Source organism: Macaca mulatta, chromosome 20 (genome assembly GCF_049350105.2).
Source record: "Macaca mulatta isolate MMU2019108-1 chromosome 20, T2T-MMU8v2.0, whole genome shotgun sequence".
Lineage (NCBI taxonomy): Eukaryota > Metazoa > Chordata > Mammalia > Primates > Cercopithecidae > Macaca > Macaca mulatta.
This window is the reverse complement of record NC_133425.1, coordinates 49,505,524-49,531,804: the sequence shown is the minus strand read 5'-3', so window position 1 is coordinate 49,531,804 and position 26,281 is coordinate 49,505,524. Positions and strand designations below refer to the sequence as shown.

The 26,281-nt window shown below is 40.8% G+C and overlaps 1 protein-coding gene across 4 annotated transcripts in view; it reads right to left on the bottom strand.

Moving 5' to 3' along the window:
• The window catches only part of FTO (FTO alpha-ketoglutarate dependent dioxygenase), a 411,919-nt gene that overhangs the window by 62,410 nt on the left and 323,228 nt on the right, over window positions 1-26,281 (bottom strand). For 2 of the 4 annotated variants that reach the window (XM_077984755.1, XM_077984756.1), the window contains one exon: window positions 17,767-18,895. The exons of the other annotated variants lie outside the window; for them this stretch is intronic. In XM_077984755.1, the coding sequence (XP_077840881.1) occupies window positions 18,814-18,895 (82 nt within the window). In that variant the 3' untranslated portion in view covers window positions 17,767-18,813. Of the gene's footprint in view, window positions 1-17,766; window positions 18,896-26,281 lie in introns of those variants that run through there. 4 annotated transcript variants of the gene reach the window in all.

Genomic DNA, 26,281 nt, shown 5'->3' with positions numbered 1-26,281 from the left:
GCAGGATGCTATTATCGGTGAGAATAATACGATCTCAGAAAAGCTCCTGTGGCCACAAGTTTAGAGAGCGTTCTGTTTTGGCATCCAGTCCTCTGAGGTTTCCGTTTGCTCCTTTGCCCTTCAGAGATGTTATCAAACAACCTTGTTCCAGAACTTCTAATCTCTGAAAACCTATAATGTGAAACTGTCTTACATATCTACCTATTAAAGAACTATATTCTCTCTCAGTAGTCATAAAATGTAAAACACCTCTTAAAAGAGACTTCCTTTGTTTCCCAGCCAAGGGCACATAAGACAAAAGAAGCTGCCTTTTAAATATAATTTTAAAACACTGTGTTACATAAAATGAAGTATTGATATAAAGGGTGATTTTAAAATGAGGACTGCTTTTGAGATCATGGGCATTTAAAACTACCAAAGTGATGTAAGCTACAGGCCAGGGCCAAGAATTTTCCATCTCAGAAATGGGTCCTCAGAAACTGAGGGGTGAGGAAAATACAGTGCACTGTCATCAACTGTGTTGGGACGCCATGTAGATTTGAAGACTACATATCACCTGTGCCAGTTCCTGAGGTGGGCAGATCCACGGCAAAGCCTGGCCCAGGCCCAGCCAGGACAACTGTCCTGAATCTCCCAGAACCACAGTCTCAAATCCTTAGACACTTCTAATCCTGAGATACTTGCAAAGGGAGAAACATGCACTGGCTAGGCAGCTATTGGGTTGCCAACCCATACCCAGGTTAATTTTTCTCAGGGCTATTTCTCCTTATAGTGGAGGATCGGCCTATTTACAAGATGCCATGACACCGGCCAGCTGGGCAGAGTTAATCTCCCAGGCTCTTGAGGATTTCTTCTTCTGGCCTTCATCGTGTTAGCAACATTTACCTTTTCCCTTGAAGGAGAAGAAATGGCAGTAACCATTAGCAGTTGAGAAGATGCTCGACTGTTGTTGAGAAGAGTACTCTTTGGAACCCAAGGCACAGAAAACTTTATGTCAACATTATGGATAACGCTTTTTGTAGAGGAAAAAGAAATCCCATTTCTATTATGCAATCAGGAAATTGAAGATGTCTATCTCCAGATAACCAACTGCTTGTGCTGCGATTTCAGTTGGAAACTTTCACATAGAATGTTTTCATACTGTCTGTTCTGGCGTTTCTGTCACTTCACATTGACTTTTTTTGCTCTCTCTAGCAAATAAATCAGAAAGTTAATAGTTCTGTTGATTTGTTGGAGCGTTTTTTTCCTCTTTAAAAAAATAAAGAAAAGAAAAGAATAGCTTTAAAGGGGGAAAAACTGATCCCAGTGTGTTAACAACTCCATTGCGGTTTCAGGCTGCGGTCATGCCAACTGTCTAGTAAAAAGAGAAATTCCACTGTAGCAGAAGTAATAAAATCTTCTTTTAGAGCACAAATACCATGCAGGGAGGAAACGTAAACCCTTGCTTTGGGACAAGAAAGGTGGTTGGGGATGTGGGTAGGAGGTAAAGTATGGAGTGGAACAGCAAAGATTCCTGGTCACCACACTGCTTTGGATAATCTTTCACCCAAAGCAGCTGTTTCCATGACCCAGAACCTTCTCTTCCTCTTCATCCATCACCCAGAGGATTTTATAAAGATGTAAGCCATTATCTGAAGCTATTTCATTGTTATTCATATGACCAAATATTTATCACCCACTCTGCTTTTTCAAAGAAGCTGATCTCCAAGATGGATAGTTAGAAGATTCTCATCAGCATGACAGAAGGCTTATGGCAAACAACGTGCACTGCTCTGGGAGAATATGGCTACTTCATATTCTCAGATCCACTGTGATCTATCCGGAAACCAGAGAGCCGGGCCTTTAACATCTGAGTCCCATATCAGGATTTCTAGGACTCATAATTGACAAATAATTGACTTTCCTTAAAATCAGGGTCAAAGCTCCCCAAATTACCACCCTTGGTGATGAACACACTGGGTCAACTGTTCCCCAGGCAGCCAGGAGGAATCCTGTCTGCCCCACAGGCCCCCACTCAGTTACTCCAACAAAAGGCAGCAGTTGAATGTAGAGAAAAGTCAAGTGAAAAGGGCTGGGATCCTGTGACATGAGGCATTCAACAGCCAGATTGTTTTCACACAATCACTCAATATCTCTCATGATGGCCAGACGTGGATCCATTTGCCAGGTAATGCTTTGACGCTGAGAGCCAGCAGAATGCAAAACCGAACTCCTGCTTCCTCATTCAGGCTCTACAAGAAAACACCCATATCTTGGATCCACGGCCAAATCCTGGGAAAAGAGCCCATGAATGGGCATCTCAGAGTGGCCACCTTCTGACTGCCCTCCCTCTTCCCTTTGCCTACATTCTGCCTGAAGGGCAGGAGGCGCAGCTCCAGGGGAGGTAAACTGCAGTCCCAGCAGCAGCGGCCCCAGCCACCACCTTAACACTTGAATGAGTTAAATGCAAAGATACAAAGACAAGTATTTCATTTCATCTGGTATTTTCCTCAAGCCCTCCCACCAGCAGGAGCTAGATGTAAACATGGCCATTTCCCCCCCTCACCACTTTGAATTTAATTGTATTCCTAATTGAAAATGAAAATTAATTTGCTTTTGATCAATTCCAGGTGGTAGATCAGCCTGAAATGGTAGCAGAGCATTTCTTCCTCTCTGGGTGACCACACACACATGCCTGTAAACACCAGCATGCGCCACCAGCATAAACAGGCAGCCGCCTCTTTTTGCACAAGGTCTTCCAGGGTCTCTGTCTCTCTTCCCTGGGTTGATTGGCAGCATTCAATTTTTAAGGGAAGATTTACAAAAGTGACGGTACTTGTGGAAATAAACTGCTGACAGGCTTGCTGAGTTAAGTGCGTAATTAAGGCTGTGGAACTACAGATGTTGAACAATGGTGGCTTCCACCAAGATGTATGTGGTAGTATCACAAATAACCTGGCATCTGGTTTCTTTATCTAAGTACCTTTCTTACGGTTTGGATCTTAATTTTTTACAGTTGACAGCAGTGTTATTTGAGCCAGTCAGTGACATCTGGCTGCTGAGGGGAAAAAAAGAAAGAAAGAATGAAAGAGAAAAAAAAAATCTCCATGCACTTTAATTAATTGTGGAGAAATTACATGGTCCTTCAACCGTGTAGTTTGTCATCAGCGCACATTACAGATTTATATTAGATGTTTCTCCACAGTGTCAGGAATAATTAAAAAGGGGTAGGAAATGATGCCAACCAGCAATGCTTTACATCAGTGGTGAAAGTTTTATATTTATTACAGCCAAACAATTTTAGAAGAAGATGTCAACTCAGAGGCTTGAATGTGCATGGAATACATATCAGGCTGGAGGCAAAGTCAATGCTCTACGGCTGCTGGAATAATGAGAGAGGGCTCATGTTTAATCTATCAGGCCGACCAGAATTGGGATGGCATGCCAGAGTTATTAATGACGCGGCATCCCTGTTTCTCATAAAAACATTCACCCAAAACAATCAGTAACATATGCTTTTTTCTTTTTCCTGAAGTGATCTTCACCCAATTGTTCTTTCTGATCCTAATAAGAACAGAAGTGCCAACTGTATGCAAGTCACTTTTTTTGCTCAATTAATCTGTGCCACATTTATGGCTCAGGCAGCGTTGGTGGAATGATTCAGTAAAAAGATATCAAAACGACTTTTGCCTTCATTGAGCACTGATTACAGTCTCCCTGCTGGGGCCTTTTGTGAAGGGATCCCTACCCAGATGGCAGCCAACCTGAATGGTAATCATCATCTTGTACCTTCTCCACCCGAGGAAGTCAAATATTAGCTTCTTTATTCCTGATACCATTGAACAAACCTGGGACATATTCTTCCTCTTTCCCAGAGATCACAGCCAGGTTCTACATTTAGAAACCAAAGGTCACAAGAAAGCTCTTAGAAACATCCCACGCATCCACGACAATAGGAACAGCCATCCGCAGGACATCAATCTTCTCCCGTGCTCTTCTATTCGAGCAGGTTTCCTTTTGTATCATCAGCGCATTGGGCAGCACGTTTCAGGAGGATTGTTAGACACTCTCAACCTCCATCGTGTGTCTTGCAGAAAAGCCAGCATGCACAACAATCCCTTACTATGCAATGCCTGTCAGTTCTTATTTATTAGCTTCTTGCCCTGGATATTTTCATAATTACCATTTAGCTAATGTGGCCCTGGAAGTGGAGACGTCCTGGGAATCACAAGCCCAGGAAAGCCTCACCTTTGCCCCCTATGGACTCATATGACAGCAGGGCAGCCAGAAAGGATACTGTCCTCAGGGTCTTCCGGTCTAAACAGTGGAAATCTTCCTCCTTTAGACCTATACGAGATGAGGAAAATGGCAACGGAATCCTCATAGCCATGTATTTCTTTGAATCGCTAAGTGGGTCTACTAGGGAGAGTTTGCTTAAAGTTTAACATGTGATATGGCTTGGCTCTGTGTCTCCACCCAAATTTTGTCTCGAACTGTGATCCCCAGGTGTCAAGGGAGGGGAGTGGTGGGAGGTGACTGGATCATGGAGATGGTTTCCCCCATGCTGTTCTCATGATAATGAGGGAGTTCTCATGAGATCTGACGGTTTAGAAGCGGTGGTTTCCCCCGTGCTCTCTCTCTCCTGCCGTCTTGCTTTGCCTTCGCCTTCCACAATGATGTAAGTTTCCTGTGGCATCCCCACCATGAGGAACTGTGACTCACTTAAACCTCTTTCCTTTGTAAATTACTCAGTCTCAGGTAGCATCTTTATAGCAGTGTGAGAATGGACTAATACAGCATGGTTCTTTTGTGATAAAGTAATAGTGTCCTTAGTCATTTTGAACCTTTTCATGACAGTATTCTTAAATTTAAGGAGAATAGTGCTTTAACATTTTCAAAGCATTTTTGCAAATAATATTTCATTTTAGGCCGGGCGCGGTGGCTCACTCCTGTAATCCCAGCACTTTGGGAGGCCGAGGCGGGTGGATCACCTGAGGTCGGGAGTTCAAGACCAGCCTGACCAACATGGAGAAACCCCGTCTCTACTAAAAATACAAAATTAGCCAGGCATGGTGGTGCATGCCTGTAATCCCAGCTACCTGGGAGGCTGAGGCAGCAGAATCGCCTGAACCCAGGAGGCGGAGGTTGCGGTGAGCCGAGATCGTGCCATTGCACTCCAGCCTGGGCAAAAAGAGTGAAACTCCATCTCAGAAAAAAAAAAAGAGGTAGAATATTTCATTTTACTAATAGCTGTACACTCAATGTGGAAGAATAAAATGGGGAGAAGCCTCGGTACTTTTTTCTTCAGTCCCATATAAAACACACCTTAGGCATATTTTCCCTTTGTTGATGACTTTTAAAAGTCAGCGTTAAGCTTTCTAAAGTATTCTCTGTGCTTGGAATAAAAATCGAAACTTCTTCCTACGGCCCTACCTTCCTCTCTGACTATTCTTATCTCGCATCACTCCTCCACTCTCTTCCTGTTTCTCCAAGACATTAAGCCCATTCCAACCTCAGGGACTTAGGACTTAACCATTTGCTCTGCCCGGAACACTAACTCCATGTCTTCATGTGACTGTGGCTGTGTCTTTCAGATCTCAGCTCACATGTCACCTCTCAGAGAAGCCTCCCCGATCTCTCTAATATTACCCATTCCCCTACCCTGATTTCCTAGCTCACAATCTGAAATTTGTCTTCTATGTATTTGTTTAACATGGGTGTCTCCCACTGGAATGTAAGCTCCAAGAGAACTTGCAAAAACATCAACTTTAGGGTAGATTTCTCTACGTGCTTAAAAGTTGCATATTTACAATTAGTTTCAAATAATCTATGTGTTGATTTTTTTCTTTAACTCAGCAGAAAGTCTTTAGTTAGTGTAACTGAGATTTTGCCATATAAATGATTTTTTCTTCATCCCATTTGGATTTCAAAGCCACTGATAAACCTTTTTTTGGAGTGATCCTAATGGAATTAATCAAATTTAAGGAGATGTTGACTTAAAACCTTTATTAGTGGAAAGAAAAGAATATTAATAAAAGGCCAAACCACTGCATCTTGCGTCCCTAAAAGGATTATTTTAAATTCAATTTTTGCACTGTTATTATTAAAGCAGTTCACTCAACCAGTCACTAGGTTTGAACTCTGATTTGAATCGAGGTTTGCAGAGCTTCCATCAAATCCCTGCTAAATCCAGCTTCGGAGAGGAGCAGTTAAGTGCAACTGCGGCCAAGGTTAGAAACCTTGGCTCACAACACTTGGCCCTGAACAGCAGGTACCAACGGCAATTCTTTACACTGAGGACTAGCCAGCGCCAGAAGAAAGGAAGTTGAAATTAGAACAGGCAGATTTCAATCCAATATAGAGAACAAATTCCTATAGGAAGCAAGAGGCCTAATAAATAATTACAGAAATGATCAAAACCTCTGGAGGGATTACAATCAGGATAAACCTTCCCTGATCCCTAAAGTTCTTGAAGACTGTGTCTGGTTCATCTTTGTAGCTCCTTTTAGTACCTAACACATACTGGGCACTCAAGACAGATGTAGTGGATTAAGTTAGAACAAATGTGGAGAACAGGCCTAACTTGTAAGTTTCATGAGGGCAGGGCCATGTCTTTCTAGTTCCTCACTGTCTGCTCAGGACTTAGCATAGTTGAAGATGCTCAGCAAAAGTCTGTTGAATGAAAAACATCAATGGACGAATAAACTGGTCAATGAATGAATGGTCACATGGGCCCTGTACGACTTAAATAACCCTTCATAGGTAGAAATCCTCCCTCCATCCCTACATCTCCTTCTTGATCTCTACAGCTTCTTTCCAGAAAGCAAAGTATCCTGGCCTCCTTCACCCACCCCTCTATATCCACGTTGAAACAGAGACTCCTACTTTCAGGGAAGTACAGGCACCTCTGAAGTTGCTCTTGAGAAAATCTCCCTCCTCAGCAAAGTTCACAAAACATTATCATCTACCACTGAGTGCTCTGCTAGATGCTCTAGAAAACGCTAGGAAGAGCAGGTTCCTGGGGTCTGGGAGTTAACGGTTTGAAGACGCCTGACAGATGTGGCATGTGTAGTACCCGCTCTCTCTGATCCCTTCCCTGAAATTCTCATTCTCCTTGAAAACCCAGTTTGCCTTTTTCAAGGAGAAAAAGAAAGCAGTGTTAACAGGAGGCCTCCCACCTCTCGGGTGGCTCCTGCCCCCACAAGCCCTGCTGGCTGCTCTTGTGTCCCTGTCTTGCTTTACATGTGAACAGATGTATTTACACGAGGGCAGATTCGAAGTCAGATGATGTATTAGTTTGTTTTGTGTTGTTATAAAGGAATACCTGAGACTGGATAATTTATAAAGAAAAGAGGTTCATCTGGCTTATGGTTCTACAGGCTGTACAAATATGGCACCAGCATCTACTTGGCTTCTGATGAGGCCTCAGGAAGCTTTTACTTATGGCAGAAGGCAAAGGTGGTACAGGCATGTCCCATGGCGAAAGACGGAGCGAGAGAGAGAGAGGCGAGAGGTGCCGGGCTCTTTAAACAACAAGCTCTCTCATGAACTAATAGAGTGAGAACTCACTCATTACCACAAGGACAGTGTGAAGCCATTCATGAGGGATCCACCCCGATGACCCAAACACCCTCCACTAGGCCCCCCTCCAACAATGGAGGTCACATTTCAACATGCGATTTGGAGGGGACACACATCCAAACCATATCAGATGGGATCTGAGAGAGACACTGATTTTCTCCCCAGGTTTGGCCACCAGAGGTAGACAGTGAGGCTCCTGGGAAGGTGGGGGAGCCAGCCGAGTGGGTGGGAAAGGCACTTTCCAGGTTGGGCACAATCACAATGCAGCTGCTATGCCTGCGGAAAGAACTTCACTGAGAGTCCTCTCTCTGCACTTTAGCTGAGTTCCACTTCTAAACACTGGAAACGTTCTATGCTTCCATTGACAGTTCTGAAGCCCACAAGGGTCAGGTTAGGTTCTTCCCAGCTCCTAGAGTCTGATTCTACTCATGCTTGAAAACATCTTCTCCTCTGATTATTGCCTCTAGTGGGTCATCCTGTCTGGGGCCAAGTCTCTACTAAGATCACAATTTAATGCAGCTTTAGACACAGTTATGAGGACTCCATTTTCAATGTGTTCACTGCTGGAATAAAGGTTCCAGCTGTGCCCAAAATATATATGGCTTACATTAGAGAAAGTTTGCCTTCGTGTGCAAGAACATTAGGTATACAGGTTCAGGTAGCTCTAAGATGAGAAGTAGTATAGGATGTATTTGTATTAAATATGTTTTCTAAAATTAACTGCTAAAATAATTTAATGACGGTGTTAAGGAAAATTTAAAGTTACACGTAATACTACTATTCTAACAGGCCTAGTTGATATACGCATATGTAATTTTTACATATTTTTGAACATAACGACTATATAAAGCATTCATTTGCTTTTTCCATGTAATGGTATATCATATGCATTTCTCCCTGTTTCCATGTTGTCTTTGTAAATACTGTCTATGTTTTTCTAAAGTAGAAGAGTCTATAAAACTTAAACCACCTATTAAATGAGAGACTATAAATATAAATCTCTTATAATTGAAACACATCTAGGCAATAGGAAAAAATGACACCTGAAATATGTACAACTGTGAGATGGCCGAAGAAAACTGAATAAAAGATACACTAGATGCTCTCAACTGAAAGCATGAGCACTGGATGCTATTAAAGTAGCTTTAGGACCTCTGGAAAACTAATCTCTCATTTGCCTTAGTTTCACCAACGTGACAAGGAGGATAGAGTTGGGTGAACTTTAAATCCCTTCCTGCTTTGAAGTTTTATGTTCATTCCTTAAAGCAACTTTCTTCTGAGGAATACAAAGAACCCTGGGTACTTCAACTTACTTCCTAAAGGAGTGGTCCAGTGGAAATACATTGGGTGTGTGCCACATTCTCCATTTTTGGGAATTGACCTCCCCAATATGCATACAATTTAAGTAGCAGGTTCCAGGCAGCCATGCTTGCTCAGTGTGGCCTGAACTCCCTAGCCACAGCTGTTAGTTCCAGAAGTGGGTGAAACAATCAGAATTCTTTCCCTGGGAATCTGGAATTGAGATCCTAAAGAGATTCTGTCTCTACCCAGGTTGTTGGACCTGAGACATGAAAACTCAAAACCCATTGATAACCATCTTTTTGGTCACGTGGCCCAAAGATACAGTGGCAGTTGGTTTGCTGAAAGAGGGGAGCAAGTGGACACGTAGGGAGATGCAGAAATCAAAGACTGACAATTTCCTAATCTATAATTCCTGAGATCGGGTTCAATGAGATATCCTGTATCTATACAGAATTCTACCAGAACAATCATGTCCCTTATTTTACTGGTATATCTCACATAGCAAAAAGGACTCACAGTTAACAGTCTTCATAAAGTGTCCTCTGTATTACTACATATCTATACCTCTTGGTAATTTTATAAGACAGAAATGAAACAGTATTATTACCTCCATTTATAGAAGAGAAACTGAGGCAAAGAGCTTATAAAAAGCCAAATGACACAGAAATATACTGGCTGAGCCAGAACTCAATCCACAGACTCCTGCTTAGCACAAAGGCTCTCTTTGTTAACTATTTCTGACCCTAGAGTTTAACTTCTGTTTGACAGTGTGGAAAACCACGAGAAAGCATTTCAGCGTTTTTAGAAATGAACTCATTTTTGAAACAGTTTGGAATTTTAAGCAAAAAGAATCTCAAGGTTTTGAGCAGTCTATCTTTATGACTCAGAGGGATTCTCTCAATTCATTCTGATCTCACTGTTAGGGTCTTGGATTCCCAGGCCCAAGAAATGGGAATTGGTTTTTTGGTGGCTTCCCCTCAATCCAGCCGTAATGAACACCCTCTTATGCATGTAGAGATGTTAACAGAGATAGACAACATGGAAGCTGGGAACTGAGTCTGGCCAAAATGTTTAAAACATTATGGGGCTAAATATTAGATTAGGACGAATCTGGTACATTCAGAATACTTAGGGCCAATAGGAACCTTAAAATAGGATAGACAGTTGAAAACATGAGCTTTTTTTTGTGCTTTGCCTTAATCCACCAACCTATCTGAAGGTCTAATCTATCAGGTATTATGTACCAGAGATATTTCCTTCACTCCTCAGGGGAAAGATGCAAGGAGAAATTGGTTCCATATGAAATGATGTGATTTCTATTACATTTTGAAATCAAAGCTTACAGGTTCTGCATGTGATAATTGTGTTCGCTTATTATACCACCTCTGCCACCAACAAAAACAAAATCCCGACTTCAAAACCAAAGAAATTAGAAAGGGAAAGAAATGTAGCCAACACATATCCAGCAGCCAGGGATCTATGTCCACTTGATGTTTCATTTCAAGAGGAAGGGGGTGAAAGGAAGACAGAAAAACCTCTGATAATTCTAGTTATTTAATTTAAAAGCACAAACCTGAAGAATATTCTTGGGTTTGTCAGTATCAAAACTTTCCCAAGGTTTCCCGTACGTGGCAGAGGAAGTTGCTTTGTCAAAACCCTGAAAAGGCCTTGAAACACACTGGGACGATGATCTACAATTAAGTGTTCTCCAGTGGGTATCAGCGTGACACACCATAACAGCTCCAAAGGAGCCCTTAAAACCAACTATGTCAATGAGCTCCTCCAAGCATGGGGATTTAGAGTTATGGATTAGACCTCTTAACCCTTCTCCTCCCCTCAAAATACCTTAAAGACCTTTTCTCCCAGGGGAGGACTTGTGCTAGCCAGTGTCTGACTAAAAGATCTTTGTGAAGTCACGTGTAGACAGGACATCAAATGAAGGATCTGTGTTCAGCTGAGATACTCCGCATGTTGCCCTCAACTAAATTGAGGGGCCAGAACCACAATGACCCCATCAAAATGAAGAAGGAGCCTCTTAGGGGTCTCATTTCATTTCTGGATGTGAATGGCTATGTGATCTTGGAAACAACTTCTTTACTGTTTTCTCGATGCTTTAGTTTATATACCTGTAAATTACTGATTTAACCAAAAGTAGATTTTGTTTTACAGCAAAAACAACAAGAATGACAAATCAGATTCCTGTTCAACCAGTGAGGCACTTCCTTGCTGAGTATCAGTCACACTTTGAAAGATGCATGAATTCTTTCAAACCAGCAGGAAAAATGTGGAATCAACTCTGCATTTTCTGAACTGAACAGTTACAGCAACACAAAACAGGTTATCAAAATGGATAATCCCAACCCCTATTTATTTAGAGTAGCAACCATACATCATTAGTTTGGAAGGGATGCACTTTCCCAGTTATGTTTTGCTGGTGACTCAATGTGCTTCCTTCCCTAAAGCACACACTGTCGGTGGGGGCTGAGAACCTCATATAAGTAGTTACAGAGACCAGCTTTAATTTCTTATTTTATTTTTGCACAACATTGTAAATGTAGCCAGCTTCTTATTAAACATTCATTCAAGCTAACTTATGTGCAAATGTGAAATATGATTGTAGGAAAGTATAGTTCCAGAACTTTAAAGATTGTTTTGTGAGTTGAAAGCGTTAATGACCCCTTTTAAGACCCTAAAACTACTAGGAGAGCAGCTCTGTTACCTGGTCTTATGTTCACACCATCCTATCGGTCTCAAAAGCTCAGTTCATTCCCCACGTGTGGCTAAACAGGTTCCAAGACACAGTACTGTACACAGAATTTGGGAAACTTTTGGGATAATGACTGTAACAGAACTGGAAATGATTATTTCCTAATAAAAGCTTCCTCATTCCAATGCACTCATGCCAACAGGCTACTGTAAGGTGGCAAAGTAAGGTACGTTTTTCTTGCAAAAATATTCCAACACTCTTCCTTTTCCTTGCATAGCAAGGGAATTATTTTCATTTTAGAATCATAAAGCTCTTAAACACTGGTTTTAAGATGGAAAAACAAGTAGGCCTTTTATTAGAAAACTGCTGTTGAGAGCAGCTTTCTTTCCTGGTTATACAAACATCTGTCTTCCCAGAGAAAGGAAAGTCAACGTTTAAAGTCTATTAAAAAAAGGTAAATGCAAGATTTCACAAATACCTTTCAGTAATGGGGGAAAGAACCACCTTTAATTTTTATTTTCAGTTGTTTCAATGGCTTTTAAATTTGGCAAGTACTGCTACACTTTCCTGAAGTGACAGTGGGCCCTTGCAGAAACCCTCCTACCTGTACCCTCAGAAGTGATACTTACATAGCCCAGGTATGTACAAGTCTGTACAACAAGGAACACATCATAAGTCAGACACTTGGAAAGGTATAGTCAGAAGGACTTTAAAGGTGAATCATATTGTTTGGAGCTTACAGGACTCAGTTCTGACCAATGGGGAACTTTCCCTATTCCCTGGAATGGGAGGAATCTGAGCTTTATTTATTTTTTATTTATTTATTTTAAGAGACAGGGTCTTGCTCGGTGGCCCAGCCTGGAGTAATGGCATGAGCATAGTTCCCTGCAGCCTTGAACTTCTGGGCTTAAGCAATCCTCCTACTTCAGCCTCCCACGTAGCTGGTACTACAGGCATGAACCACCACACCCTGTTAAGTTTTCTCGTTTTTGTAGAGGCAGGGTCTCGTTACATTGCCCAGGCTGGTCTTGAACTTCTGGCCTCAAGGGTCCTCCTGTGTCAGCCTCCCAAAGTGCTGAGATTACAGGCATGAACTACTGTGCCTGGCCAAGTCTGACCTTTACAAAGACAAATTTATACCGCACAACTGTATGCATTCAGTTCAACCTTTTGGCCAAATCTAGATTCCTCGATCTAAGCAAAGGGTTTGACAAAAGGTACAGTGTTTTTATTTTTTTGCTTAATTTCTCCTCACTTTTCAGACCTGAATGCCCCAGAGAATTCCCAGCCCCACAGTGTCAACTTCATTTCTCTGCCGGACACTAAGTGGCCAATTCTGCAAGTATTATGTAAGTCAGTCACACAAATGAAGAAAATCACTCATTCTTAAGAGAAAACAATATCTCTTCAAGCAGGTAAAACAATGTCAGTCCAGAATTGACAGGCCCTTGGCAATTTGTCCATTTCTGAAAACCAAGATGATAAGAAAACCTTTTAACCTAAATAGGTGTGTGAGGCCATTCTCGCATGGCTACAAAGGAATACTTGAGACTGGGTAATTTATAAAGAAAAGAGGTTTAATTGGCTCACGGTTCTGCAGGCTGGACAGTAGGTTTGGTGCTGGAATACGCTTGGCTTCTGGGCAGGCCTTAGAGAGCTTTTGCTCATGGCAGAAGGTGAAGTGGGAGCAGTTATGTCACATGGCCACGGCAAGCGCAAGAGAGATCGAGTGGAGGGGAGGGAGATGCCACACTTTAAACAAACAGATCTTATGAGACCTCACTCGCTATCTCATGGACAGCACCAAGCCATGAGGGATCCACCCCCAGGACCCAAACACTTCCCACCAAGCCCTACCTCCAACATTGGGGACCATACTTCAAGATGAGATTTGGGGAGACAAGTATCTAAACTATATCAATAGGAAGAAAGAAGAAATTCAGCTGTTAATTGATGAAGAAATAAGCAAGCCTTTAACTACAAGCTCAGCAAGAAGATAGTCAAGGCAATTACTAACCCATAACAAAATATCAAAATCAACAAACTGTTTGGATTTTTTTTCTTTTAATTACTGGATGTGTACTTTGGATATCAATATATTTCAGGTGACTGTGTTGATATAATGATCTAAGTAGTCCTTTGGGGAATAATTTTGTAATTTTCACAGCCAGAAGAATGTTGCGCACTTTAGGTCTTCCCAATAGCTAATTTACGTGGCTGTATCTTTAAAACCTCTTCCCATGATCAAATTGGTTTTGGAGCCTCCAAATGTCCACTTATTTCTGGGTTTGATATTAGAGAATCACTCTTTGCTCGTTCCTCTTCTTCATCCTCCAAACCAATTGATTACAAAGCTCTGTCAACTTAGAAGTCCTCTGAAATTCACATGTCTTTTCTGTTATCACTGCTCTGTCAGACGCATGCTCACATCACCTCATTTCAGGAACATTGCTTTTCTCTAGATACAACCCTTTGCCTCAAGCAAGAACAACTCAGATCCATTGTAGACACTGCCCACTAGATTAATCTGCCTATAATATCACCAGCATCATGTCACTGTTAGTCTTGGAAACCTTTGAAGGCTTCCCAGAATGGAGCCACCTTTTGATGCCTCCCATATATTGGTCTAAGTTTCCTGAATTTTCTGTTTCAGTCAGATAGCCTAACACACTAAACCTACTGTACACTACCTTATTCCTACTCTCATATGGAATTCTACCTAACTGGAATGACCTCTTTCCATCTGTCTGTCCATGTCTTATGAAACCACCTTCAAAAAATTAATAAAAGGCCACAAGGGTAGAATTGTGATAAGGACTTAAGGTCTGCTAAGGTATGGGCATAGTTAAATCACAAGCAGTTATTGTTTCATAATTTGCTTTTCTTTGCTTTTCTATAATTGCTTACAGCTCAAGAGTCACATAGCTGATGGTCACAGATTTGTAACTTCTCCCATTGTTTCATAGATAACATCAGTATCATAAAACCTAAGACTGGTGTTTGAGGTATTTTTCAGACTTTGCATTCTGATGAGCCAATGATGCCACCCAGATCTGTGACCCATACCAAGGAACTGACTCACCAGCTCTGTGAGCCCCACCCAGAAACTGACTCAGGCACAAAGACAGTTTTGACGCCCATGCTATTTCATCCCCACCCAATCAGCAGTATCCATTCCCTAGTCTCATGCCCACCAAATTTCCTTAACAACCCTAGCTTCCAAATTCTTGGGAAGGCAAATTTGAGAAATATCTCCCATCTCCTCACTTGGCTGGCCCTGAGATTCCTAAACTCTTTTTCTGCTGCAACACCACTGTCTCAGTGCATTGGCTTTTCTGTGCAGCAGGCAAGAAGTATCCGTGGGGCTGTAACAAACTGCAGTTTCATTTAGACAACTAAAAAATCCATTTTTTCCCCTAAGATCTTATGTATGTAGCTTAAAACAACCTCATCATATTTGGAGCTTGCTAAAGAAATTATTTGATTACCTCTCCTGGCTCTGTGGGGTTGGTCCACTGGCATTTTCTCAGAGATCTACTGTTTATATAAGAATTTTCACATTTTACACTTCCAATTCAGTGATAACCTAAAAGAATGACTTTACCAGTTACATAAACCAGATTTCTGCTTTGCATTGAAATTTCTAAATTGAAAGTCATTCTTATGGAATAATACTTGTTTCTTAATATTTTAAGGATTCATAGGCTGGGCGCAGTGGCTCACGTCTGTAATCCTAGCACTTTGGGAGGCCGAGACAGGCGGATCACAAGGTCAGGAGATCGAGACCATCCTGCCTAACACGGTGAAACCCCGTCACTACTAAAAATACAAAAAATTAGCCGGGCGTGGTGGCAGGCGCCTGTAGTCTCTGCGACTCGGGAGGCTGAGGCAGGAGAATGGCGTGAACCCCGTAGGTGGAACTTGCAACTTGCAGTGACCAAGATTGTGCCACTGCACTCCAGCCTGGGTGACAAGCGAGACTCTGTCTCAAAAAAAAAAAAAAAAAAAAAAAAAAAGGATTCATAAGGATTCATAATAGTTTCTATGAGTCCCTACTATTAGAAGGATTCAAGAACAGTTTTTGTTCTAAAGGAAATCTGTAAATGCATTTGACAATCATGTATTGTCATGTGGCATATCTTTCCTACTGTTATCTTGAACTGTTCTTTAAATCCTTCATTAGAGTTTTACTTTTCAAGTTTTTAATGTCTAATCTTCCCTAACAGATAGTATACTCTCTGGCGATAGGGTTTATGTCTTAGACGTCTTTCGATTCCTGATGCACTAAACATAACCTCGAAGAGAGGAAGTGCTTGGTCAAAACTGGTTGGTCTGGTTTTGACTATAAAGGCCTGATGTAGTCTACGCTGCATGTCAGAGGAAAAACAAACAAAAAAAAATGAGGAGGACTAAGTTTCACTAGATATCCAACTGAAAATTATCCAACTGAAAGAGAACACTCAAATTGTCCAAATGTCCCACATCTTCACTAGGATGCATTTCTTTGAGGCATTTCCCATATGGCTATAAGGGCTGCCAGATAATGCTTTTTATACAACAAAGCCTTTATTTTACCTTTCTTCCAACAGACAATAAAAATCAAGACTGTTTTAGTAGGCAGTTTCTTTCTCATAATTGGTAAGAGGTACTAGAAGAAAAAAATGTTGAATCCTATCTGTTCTTAACGTTTCAGGCAAATACTTACTCTATGTTAATTGCATGTTATTGTAGACAGAATTCTAGAACTATTATTCATCTTCCATATGAACAAGGTGGTCCTGTGTGTCATTCTAGACATTATTAGTAGAAAACTAAAGTCTGCAGGAGATGTCAAGGTGACAGGATTAGGAGGAAGAGAGAACCTCGAAATGGGATTTTCTCACTTGAGAACTGGGAGACTGGAAAATCAATCAGTCACCATCCATACACAGGGCTTAACTGGTTACCTGAAGTATTTTCTCATGCAAGTGTTGAGTTGAATTATATAGACTTACGAAGTTTACTTTATTGCATGAATTAAACATTTTTGGCAGCAATTGACAACAGAGACCAGTACAAATGAAGTCATGGACTAATTTAGTGGAAGAAAAAATATTCTTTAATCAGTGCTTTTCTCACTGTGGCTACCTAGAGATAGGAACGGGATCAACTGAGGCAGTCTATGGCACTCAGTTATTGATGGGATATTAGCTAATCCTGTGGTTCAGTAAATATCATTCTCCCCGTCACTACAGAAAGATACCTGTGGAGTTTAACGGGCAGCAAAAAAACCAGGATTAGAAGTCACTTGGATTTTTTAAACCAGTAACAGAGTTGTACAAAAAAAATACATACACAGCTGATTTTTTAAAAGATCATTCCAAAGAATGTTTTAAGAAAACGGAAGACGGTAGGAAGAGAGTTACAGGGACCAATGATGAACACTTCGCAAAGTAGCTTGTGTTGATGGCTCATCTCTCAACTAGAAGAAAGGGGGAGCATGAGAGGTTAACTTTAGTAGGAGAATAACTAAAGCTAGGGCAAAGTAAGGAAGCTTTTCTTCCTCCATGAACTGTTCTTTGTTCAGGGGCTACTGCATGTTCAGCATGAGAGTTAATTAACAGACAGCACACTGCTGCCTGGAACGCCTTACATAATTACACCTGGAGTCTAATTAGGTAACTCTCAACTATCCCTTGTCTAAATCATCCAAGCTACAAATCTCTCAGTGTGGCTAGCATTCATTTAGTGAGGCCTGTGACGTGCTTGTGAAATTAAGAAGTTGTCACTTCTAACATGTGGGATACACTAACAACCTAAATGAGTTTTCCCATATGGTTTTCATGTAGAAAGTGAAGCCTTGAGAGAAAGTACGATCTTTCTGGATTCCTTTGGGTTGCCTACAGATCCCAGAACACCATGCCAGGTAGAATCATATTTTATTGACAATACTGTCAAGCAATTACTAATTAAGGTATTTGCGCTGTTATTTAATTTTAATAGAATGATATAATGTTAATATTGATCATTCTGAGATGACGAGATTATGGTAAATTTAAAATTTTTTAGACTTTTCTAGAATTTTCCAAGCTTTCTATAATAAAAAAATCTATATATTAATAACAATGTGGAGAGAGGAAGAAAAATTGGTAAAGGACTCCTCTATAAAATGATCCCATCTTTGTATTAATGACTGCCACATAATATGCAGAGCATAATTTATTATTTCAAAATTTAATATAATTTTAAATACTGTATATACTGTATAAAATAAAATACCAATCTACACCAGATGCTTTCATTTATCTAATCAAACTGAACAAATGTGCAAGATATGCTATAAATTACTTCCAAGAATGTACAACTTGGTAAAATGGGGCACAGATTTTAGTGACATGAAAAGAGTTGTAATCAGTAGTATCTTTTAACAATAGGTTAAGTTTCTCTTTTTTCTTTGACTGCTTTTTGCAAGTGACACCATAAATCACCCTTGAGATTTGTCACCTGGCGTGGCACATCTTTGTTATCAAGTGAAAATGACCAAAAGGAACACCTTGTTACCAAATCTGTTCATTACATGGGCAGGTTCATGAGAGCTGAACTCCACCCAACATATTTTGAAAACGGTGGGAGAAGGAGGGAGGATCCTGGCGAGTGAGAAACAGAACTTAATTAGTTGCAACGCCTGGGTCCACTGCTATAATCAGTGAAGCTACCCAACTGGTGGGCCAAGCCAAAGGGATCAGAAACAGGTCTACTATTGCCAAGTTTGCACTCTGCCTGCAGCGACTGTCAACTAATGATAGATTAGACAAATCTGATTGCTCTATCAAAACATTCATCTCAAATCTTGATTAGTAATCCTATTGAATTATGATTAATTCACAAGGGTGCTGCTGACAGATAAGATACTTCATCTAACAATGTGTATTAGTTGCTTTGCCTGAAGCCAAAATGTAAAAAAAGCCCCCCAAAACAAAAACACACAAACTCCGGAAGTTGCTTGTAAAATAAACTATCAAGCATTGCACGTTGAGAAGGATAATGAGGCTACATGCACCATTTAATTTAATAAAGAGCTTGTTTGTGAGAACTCAGTCTTGATACAAAAAAACAAGAGGGACTTAGGGAGACAAATACAGTGAGAACAATACATTGTAAACAAGAGTACACCCTCTGCCTTTTCAGCAAGGAGTATGTAAGAGACATTAACTCAGGATTGCTTCAGGGGGTACCATTCTCCGTTTTGGCTACATCCCAGTTACTCAGGCCAGAGGCAGAGCAGAACTTGCATGCTTTTTGCAACTTACCATCCAATTACTCTTCTTGTCTCTGGGATGAAGACATCTGTGAATAGAAATATTCAGCAGACCTAAACTCATGGGATTTTCAGAAAGCGGATTTTTTTTTTTTTTTTGGTAATCTTTAGGGAGTAAAGTGATAGAGAGGAGGGAAAGTATAAGAAAGGAAGTGTTTAACGTTCCTAAGAAAAGGCATAAAAATGAGGGTTCCTAATGTCCTTTTTCCTTTTCGCTTTGTCTGAAGCAAAGAAACATTCGATGGGATGTTTGCTAAGGTTTTAGTTTAGTACACAGCTATGACTCAGGAAAAACTGAATCAGTATTACTCATTCCCTTATCAAGCCAGCTCATGGGGCCTGAACCTAAACCTATCATTCCATTTGTGGCTTTGCCAACCCCAAAAATTCAGCTCTGCTTGTTGGGGTTTGGGTTGGGTTGCTGGGGCAGTCAGAGGATGCTAAGTACTCAAAATCTTGTGTAATTTTAGATGGTATCATTATCTTATCCTGACCTTATGATTTTACAAAAAGCCTAATGTCCTATAATCATGTTTCTCTTTAGCTGGTATTAACCTTTCGGTGACTTCTCTCTTCTCTCTCTCTGTCTCTCTCTCGCACTCTCATAACTATCCTGTTAATCAATTGTGCACTGCAGATGGGGTCAAGGAAATCTACTTCCTCCTTTGATAGCCTCCAATGTTTCTACTCTTGGGGATAAAAGTGCTTTAAATGGAGTTATATTCTAGGAAAATCAATATATGATTACTGCAAAGATTTGTATTGATTGTGCGTTGCATTGCAAAAAGGCTAAAGAAAAATGGCATGGCACATTTTCCTTCAACTCCTACTCCACAGAGTTTGTTGTGAATGTTTTGGGCAGGAAGAAAATGTTGGAACTTTATTTAATGACCTAAAGTTTTCATCATTCACTCCACTTACTTTTTTCTCTACCCTGGAAAGTGCTTCATTATGACTCTCCTGGCTTCTCGTCTATAATACTGGCCGACATCAGGGACCGCCAGGAGAGTTCACAGAGCTGAAGACTGTCTCCTTCACACAAGGGAGCTGTGCCAGAAACTGCAGGTTGCCTTCCTAACATCCATTCTTCCCTTTCTACTCCTTTACACAAGCCTGATTTTGTTGACAGCAGCAATGTACCCAGCTGAAAACACTTCTCAGTTTTCCCTTACACATAGAGGTGACTAAGTGATTAGGTTTTAGGTAATGGAGTCTAGGTAGAGATTGTCGGGCAAGGCTTCTGGGGAAGTTCCTTAAAAAGGGGTTGGGGTTTGGCTCAGCTGCCAGGCACATTTTACCCTTCCCTCCCTTTCTTCCTTCTTCCTACCTGTAATGTAGGTGAGCCATTAGGAGCCACAGCAGTTCTTTTGTGACCATGAGGGAAACCTGAAGCTAGAAGCCAAGTCAAAGTATAGCAGAACATAAAGACCAAAGGGGCCATGAACATTGGTGATGTTGTGGAGCCACCAGAATAACCCTATTCTTTGGGAACTTCTTTCAGATGAAGGAAAACAAATCCTAACATTGTTTCAGTTACCGTTTTTCCGGTCTTTGATATTTGCAGCCAAACATGAGCCATTTCTCCTGCAAAATGTCTAATTATATGAGTTCTCAATGTCGTGCTGACTAATAAAAATAAGTAAATTTTTTTTTTTGAGCCAGAGTCTTGCCCTGTTGCCCAGGTTGGAGTGCAGTGGCATGATGTCGGCTCACTGCAACCTCCGTCTCCTGGGTTCAAGCAATTCTCCTGCCTCAGCCTCCAGAGTAGGTAAGATTACAGGCGCCCGCCCCAACACCTGGATAATTTTTGTATTTTTAGTCAAGACAGGGTTTCACCATGTTGGCCAGGCTGGTCTCAAACTTCTGACCTCAGGTGATCCACCTGCCTTGGCCTCCCAAAGTGCTGGGATTACAGGCGTGAGCCACCGCGCCCAGTCACCTTTTTTTTTTTTTTTTGGGACGGAGTCTCACTCTGTCACCCAGGTTGGAACGCAGTGGCACAATCCAGGCTCACTGCAACCCCTGCCTCCCAGTTGAAGCAATCCGCCCACCTGAGCCTCCCAAGTAGCTGAGATTACAAGCATGCGTCACCACGCCTAGCTAATTTTTGTATTTTTAGTAGAGACAGGATTTCACCATGTTGGCCAGGCTGGTCTTGAACTCCTGACTTCAAGTGATCCTTCCCCCTTGGCCTCCCAAAGTGCTGGGATTATAGGTATGAGCCACCAAGCCTGGCCAAAAATAAGAAACATTTATCTCTAGGGTAAATGTCACAGGCAGTGGTTACTGGGTGACCCAAATACTTCAAGGTGTCTACAATCATTTAGTTGTCTTCCCAATCACTAGTGTTGAGAATACTGGAGTAACAAGGTCTTTAAGAAGTTTGGTGTACCTTTGTGATTTTTAGCTGTCCAGCCTCCATTTCTCTCTCTTCTAGTATTAATAGTGCTCCAATTTCTTCTGGGAAATTTCTTCCCCCTATAGTGTGCAGTCTTAGTGGGACTGTCATCAAGGGGCTCTGGCCTCCCCTAATCGAGGAGCAGGTACAAGATCCAGACTAAACCCCCTCAGACTTTGATTAAGGCTTCAAGGCCCATTTAGATGATTCTGGAATAAAAGCTGTTTTATTATAAATTAAGAGATGGAATTTCTAAAAGCCTCTACCTTACACACTGAACATTCCTTACTGTGAATTTTTCCTAATGGCTCATTGCCTAAGTGATTTAAATTTTTTCATTAAATACAGAAGTTGCTGATTATAAAATCTATTGACTACTTAGCTTCAATGAACTATTAAAACATTTACTCTAAAAACTGCAGCTTAAATAGAAGGTAATATTAAACTGGGTGAAAAATTAAATTTTGGGAATAATAACAGCTTACCTTTATGGAGTATTTCCTTTGTGGCAGACACTACTCCCCGATATTTAAATATATAAAGTAATATAATACCTATGATAACCTACGAGTTAAGCATTGCTATTATTCCCTTTATTCAGACAGGAAAACCGAGGGAGAATGGTTAATTTGCCCAGTGCCATGTAGTTTGTAAGTGGAAGAGTTAGGATAATTCTCAAAGCTACCGTGATAAAATTATATAATCCTCTATCGCTGGTGGCAATACAAACTAATATAAAACCAGCCCAGGCCGGGCGTGGTGGTTCATGCCTGTAATCCCAGGACTTTGGAAGGCTGAGGAGGGCAGATCACGAGGTCAGGAATTCAAGACCAGCCTGGCCAGGATTGAAACCCTGTCTCTACTAAAAATACAAAAAAAAAAAAAAAAATTAGCTGGGCATGGTGGTGCGCACCTGTAATCCCAGTTACTCAGGAGGCTAAAGCAGGAGAATTGCTTGAACCCAGGAGGCAGAGGTTGCAGTGAGCCGAGATCGTGCCTCTGCACTCCAGCCTGGTGACAGAGTGAGACTCTATCTCAAAAACAAAAAACAAAGAACAAAAAAAACCAGCCCAGAAATTTTTTTGGTAATGTCTGGTAAGAGCCATACAAACACTGATACCTTTTACTTAATAATTTCATTTGTAATATTATATTCAAGAGAAACAATCTAACTGAAGAAAACAGAGATTTTTATTGCAGCGTTACTCCTAATAGCAAAACTAAGTAGAAGTAACCTAACTTCAATACTAAGGAACAATTAAATCCAAAATAGCATATAAACAATGCATTATCACTGAGTCTTTAAAATGCATAATTATAAAATTCTGAAGCAACACAGGAACCAATGTAGCATTAAACAAAAAAAGCATGATACAAAATTACATGTATTCAACACCACCACCTAAATTAACCCACACATTCCTATGGTCAATGGCTGGAAATTAACTTTCAAGGTAAAAATAGCTGTATTAGGAGAGCGGGACCATGGGGAAGTCCCACTCCCCCATTTTTCTCTACTATTTTCAAATCAAAAAGGAGGGAGAATAAAGTGAAAACATGCTTTCACGAAAGGAAGAGAAATCGCATGAAGTTCCCAATGCCCCAGCATGCTTTGGGATCTTGATTGGGAAAGCCCATCGTTCCCCCTTCACTGTAGATTAACGAGAATGCTACGAAGGAAGGGAGGCTTAGCAACGCAAGGCTCTTTATCCAGTCAAGGTAAATGAAGTTGGGCTGGTCAGAAGAGTAAATAAGATTAGTTATGAGCTCCAGGTCATCCACTCATGGAGGTCAGCAAGTATGAGATTATTATCCTTGGTAGAAGAGCAGCAAAATAGCATTAAAGAATAAATTAATGAAAACGGTAGAAGATTATTTGAACGAAAGCCCTAATCAGTTTAGAGATTTCACTCAACTGCTCTACTGGCCATCAGTCAAGCTCACAAAACAAATATGCTTGTTCTCTTAAGTAATTCCAGGAGATTTCCCTTTCTTGCTTCAAAGACATCCAATCTAAGGAAAGTCATGAATAAAGTTACCCCGGTTTGCTGTTACACCTCATACAAAACCCACTCAAGCATCAATGTGCACGCTACAGCAGACTATTTACAGAAGATGCGTAATTGCTAGTCCTGTTTGGCCTTTGATTCTGAACAGAACATTATTCCATATCCATTCAGAAACACTGAATTCACCAATGTGCAAACTGCATATTTTATTAAATAAACACAAACTAGGAGATAATGACATACATTTGTTTTCATTACAAGTAGTAATGCAATATTTCTCCAAGGCTTACTGCATTAGCATTTCTCTCCACGTTTCAAATGCCTTTGAACTTTCTGAAAAGCTACATCTGTTAGCTCCCGTGTATACAGCGGAAAGTTACCAAGTGAATTAAGTTTTAATATAAATTGCTTTGTTCACTATTAAGATTGATGTTGGACACACTGTACTGTAAGTTGCAAACTGCAATTACAATTCGTTGCAATTATCTTTGGTTGTTAATAGCACAAGATAGCATGTCACTTTCTACCAAGTGTATAATTTATCATTTGTGGGTTTTTTTTTGTGTGTGTGTGTGAACTCTTGTGGTATTCCAAATGTATAATCTTGTTGTATTTATTTCCCAGTGGTCCAACAAAATGCACAGCAAGTGCTGACTAGAACAAACTAAAAAGCACTGCTATTGACAAGCCGTCACTTGAGCAGTAATGAACATTCAGCCTCCACTTTCACCTCAACAAACCAGCAGCTTTAATTTATGATAAAGCAAAGGAGAGACAACCTCCAGGTTTATTATACCCTCACTGCTGTTTCAAATAAAGTAATTAGAAGGTCAAGAGACAGGTCTGGAAAGCCAAATATAAATGCAACCCTTCTGTACAGGCATTAAAAAAAAAAAAGACTAGTGTATTCAAAGAGCATTTTATCCATCTTTCTTCTTCAGAGCTGGGCAAGTCAGTTGTTGTTCTTTTTTAATACTACCGTAACCAATCAGAAACAGTGGCAGCACCGTTCTTTCACTGTCTAATTTGCTCCATATGGACTATGGGCCGCTCACCTAGGAGACGCTGTCCTTAAGATAACATGACTTACTAGTCTCAAAAACTGCTGTCAACTGTAGACTTAGGGCAGGTGATCAGACATTTCATTTTTTTGTTTGTTTGTTTTTTTCTTCCAATAAAGAAAACTCAGGTGAAGTGATGGAAAGGTTCTAGAGAAATCCTACTGATATAATAGTAGCCCACAAATAAATAGAAATCTATTTGAAAACATCTGCTGTAAAATTTTTCTTGAAACAATACCCGAGGAAAAGGGGTTGGCTGGGAGAAAAATTGCCGTTTACGTATGTTTTGTTTTCAGTGATGAATAAACAGTTATTTATAATAAACTAGCATGCTGTTTTGAAGAAACTACCTATAATATCATATTTCATCTTAAAGGCTCCTAATTTTGCATAATTGTGTTCTGCATTTACGTTCCTCTTTTTTCTCCTACATTAGAATCACACCACCCAAGCCAGGTGTGGTGGCTCACACCTGTAATCTCAGCACTTTAGGAGGCCGAGGCGGGCGGATCATGAGGTCAGGAGTTTGAGACCAGCCTGACCAACATGGTGAAACCCTGTCTCCAATAAAAATACAAAAATTAGCCGGGTGTGGTGGTGAGCTTCTGTAGTCCCAGCTACTCAGGAGGCTGAGGCAGGAGAATCGCGTGAACCCAGGAGGCAGAGGTAGGAGTGAGCCGAGATTGCGCCACTGTACTCCTGCCTGGGCAACAGAGGGAGACTATGTCTCAAAAAAACAACAACAAAAAAGAATAACACTACCCAAAAATTCCTTGTAAAGGCCATGTAACCTAATAGACCTTGGCTATGCACCCAGCCTTCCCTCTGAGGAGTAAGTTAAGACAATGTAAGGGCCTCTTCTAAACCAGCTGCCCTCAAATGTGTTGATCCATGGATTACTACAGTGGGAAATTATGTTGCATGAATAAACTCCATTTCTCCCCATTACCTATTGTTTCAAGCCCTTCTCCAAGCCTCTAAATAAAAAGATAAGGAGGACGGTAGAAGAATAGAAAGAGGAGAGTGGAAGAAGCACAAAGAAAAGAAGGGATAGAAAGTGAGGGGAAGAATGACAAAACCAGAACTCACCAAGCTCCTGCACAGGTAGCTATGGTATGTGTCACAAATACTACATGCTACATTGTGTTATATGGGAAAAAAGATGAATCTTCCAAAATAGTACAAGTTATTCTTGGTGCCATAAACCTAGGAACATTCTTTTTTTTTCTTTTTTTGAGACAAAGTCTCACTCTGTTGCCCAGGCTGGAGTGCAGTGGTGCCACCTCAACTCACTGCAACCTCTGTCTCCCAGGTTCAAGGGATTCTCCTGTTCAGCCTCCCAAGTAGCTGGGACTACAGGCACGTGCCACCATGCCCAGCTAATTTTTGTATTTTTAGTAGAGACGGGGTTTCGCCATGTTGGCCAGGCTGGTCTCGAACTCCTGACCTCAGGTAATCCGCCCGCCTCAGCCTCTCAAAGTGCTGGGATTACAGGCATGAGCCACTGCGCCCGACCAACCTGGGAAAATTCATAATGCATATGCCCATTAAATGCATCAATTGTTACTTCAAGGCTATTATAATCATCTTGATCCATCTCTTTTTGGGGGCTGTGGCACGTACACTCCAAAAGCCTTTCTGATACAGCGTTCTGTTGTGTAATTTTTGATTCAAGTCATTTTTCCCATCATCTATTCTAGCAGTCAGTGTAATTGCACTTGATTATATAAGTGGTGGAAATGTATGTAATATCATAGAGCATGTAATTATGTTGTAAAAATCCTTATGAAACTGTAAAACAGAAAGTGCACGAGTACAGTAGGTGCTTCTTTTTTCCTTTTTGTCTCCACCAGGAAAACCTACTGGAAGCAATGACGCTTCATGGTGTATAGGAAATGGATATATTTTGTGTTCTCATCTACCAGGGTGAAGGGATGGGCAGCTTTG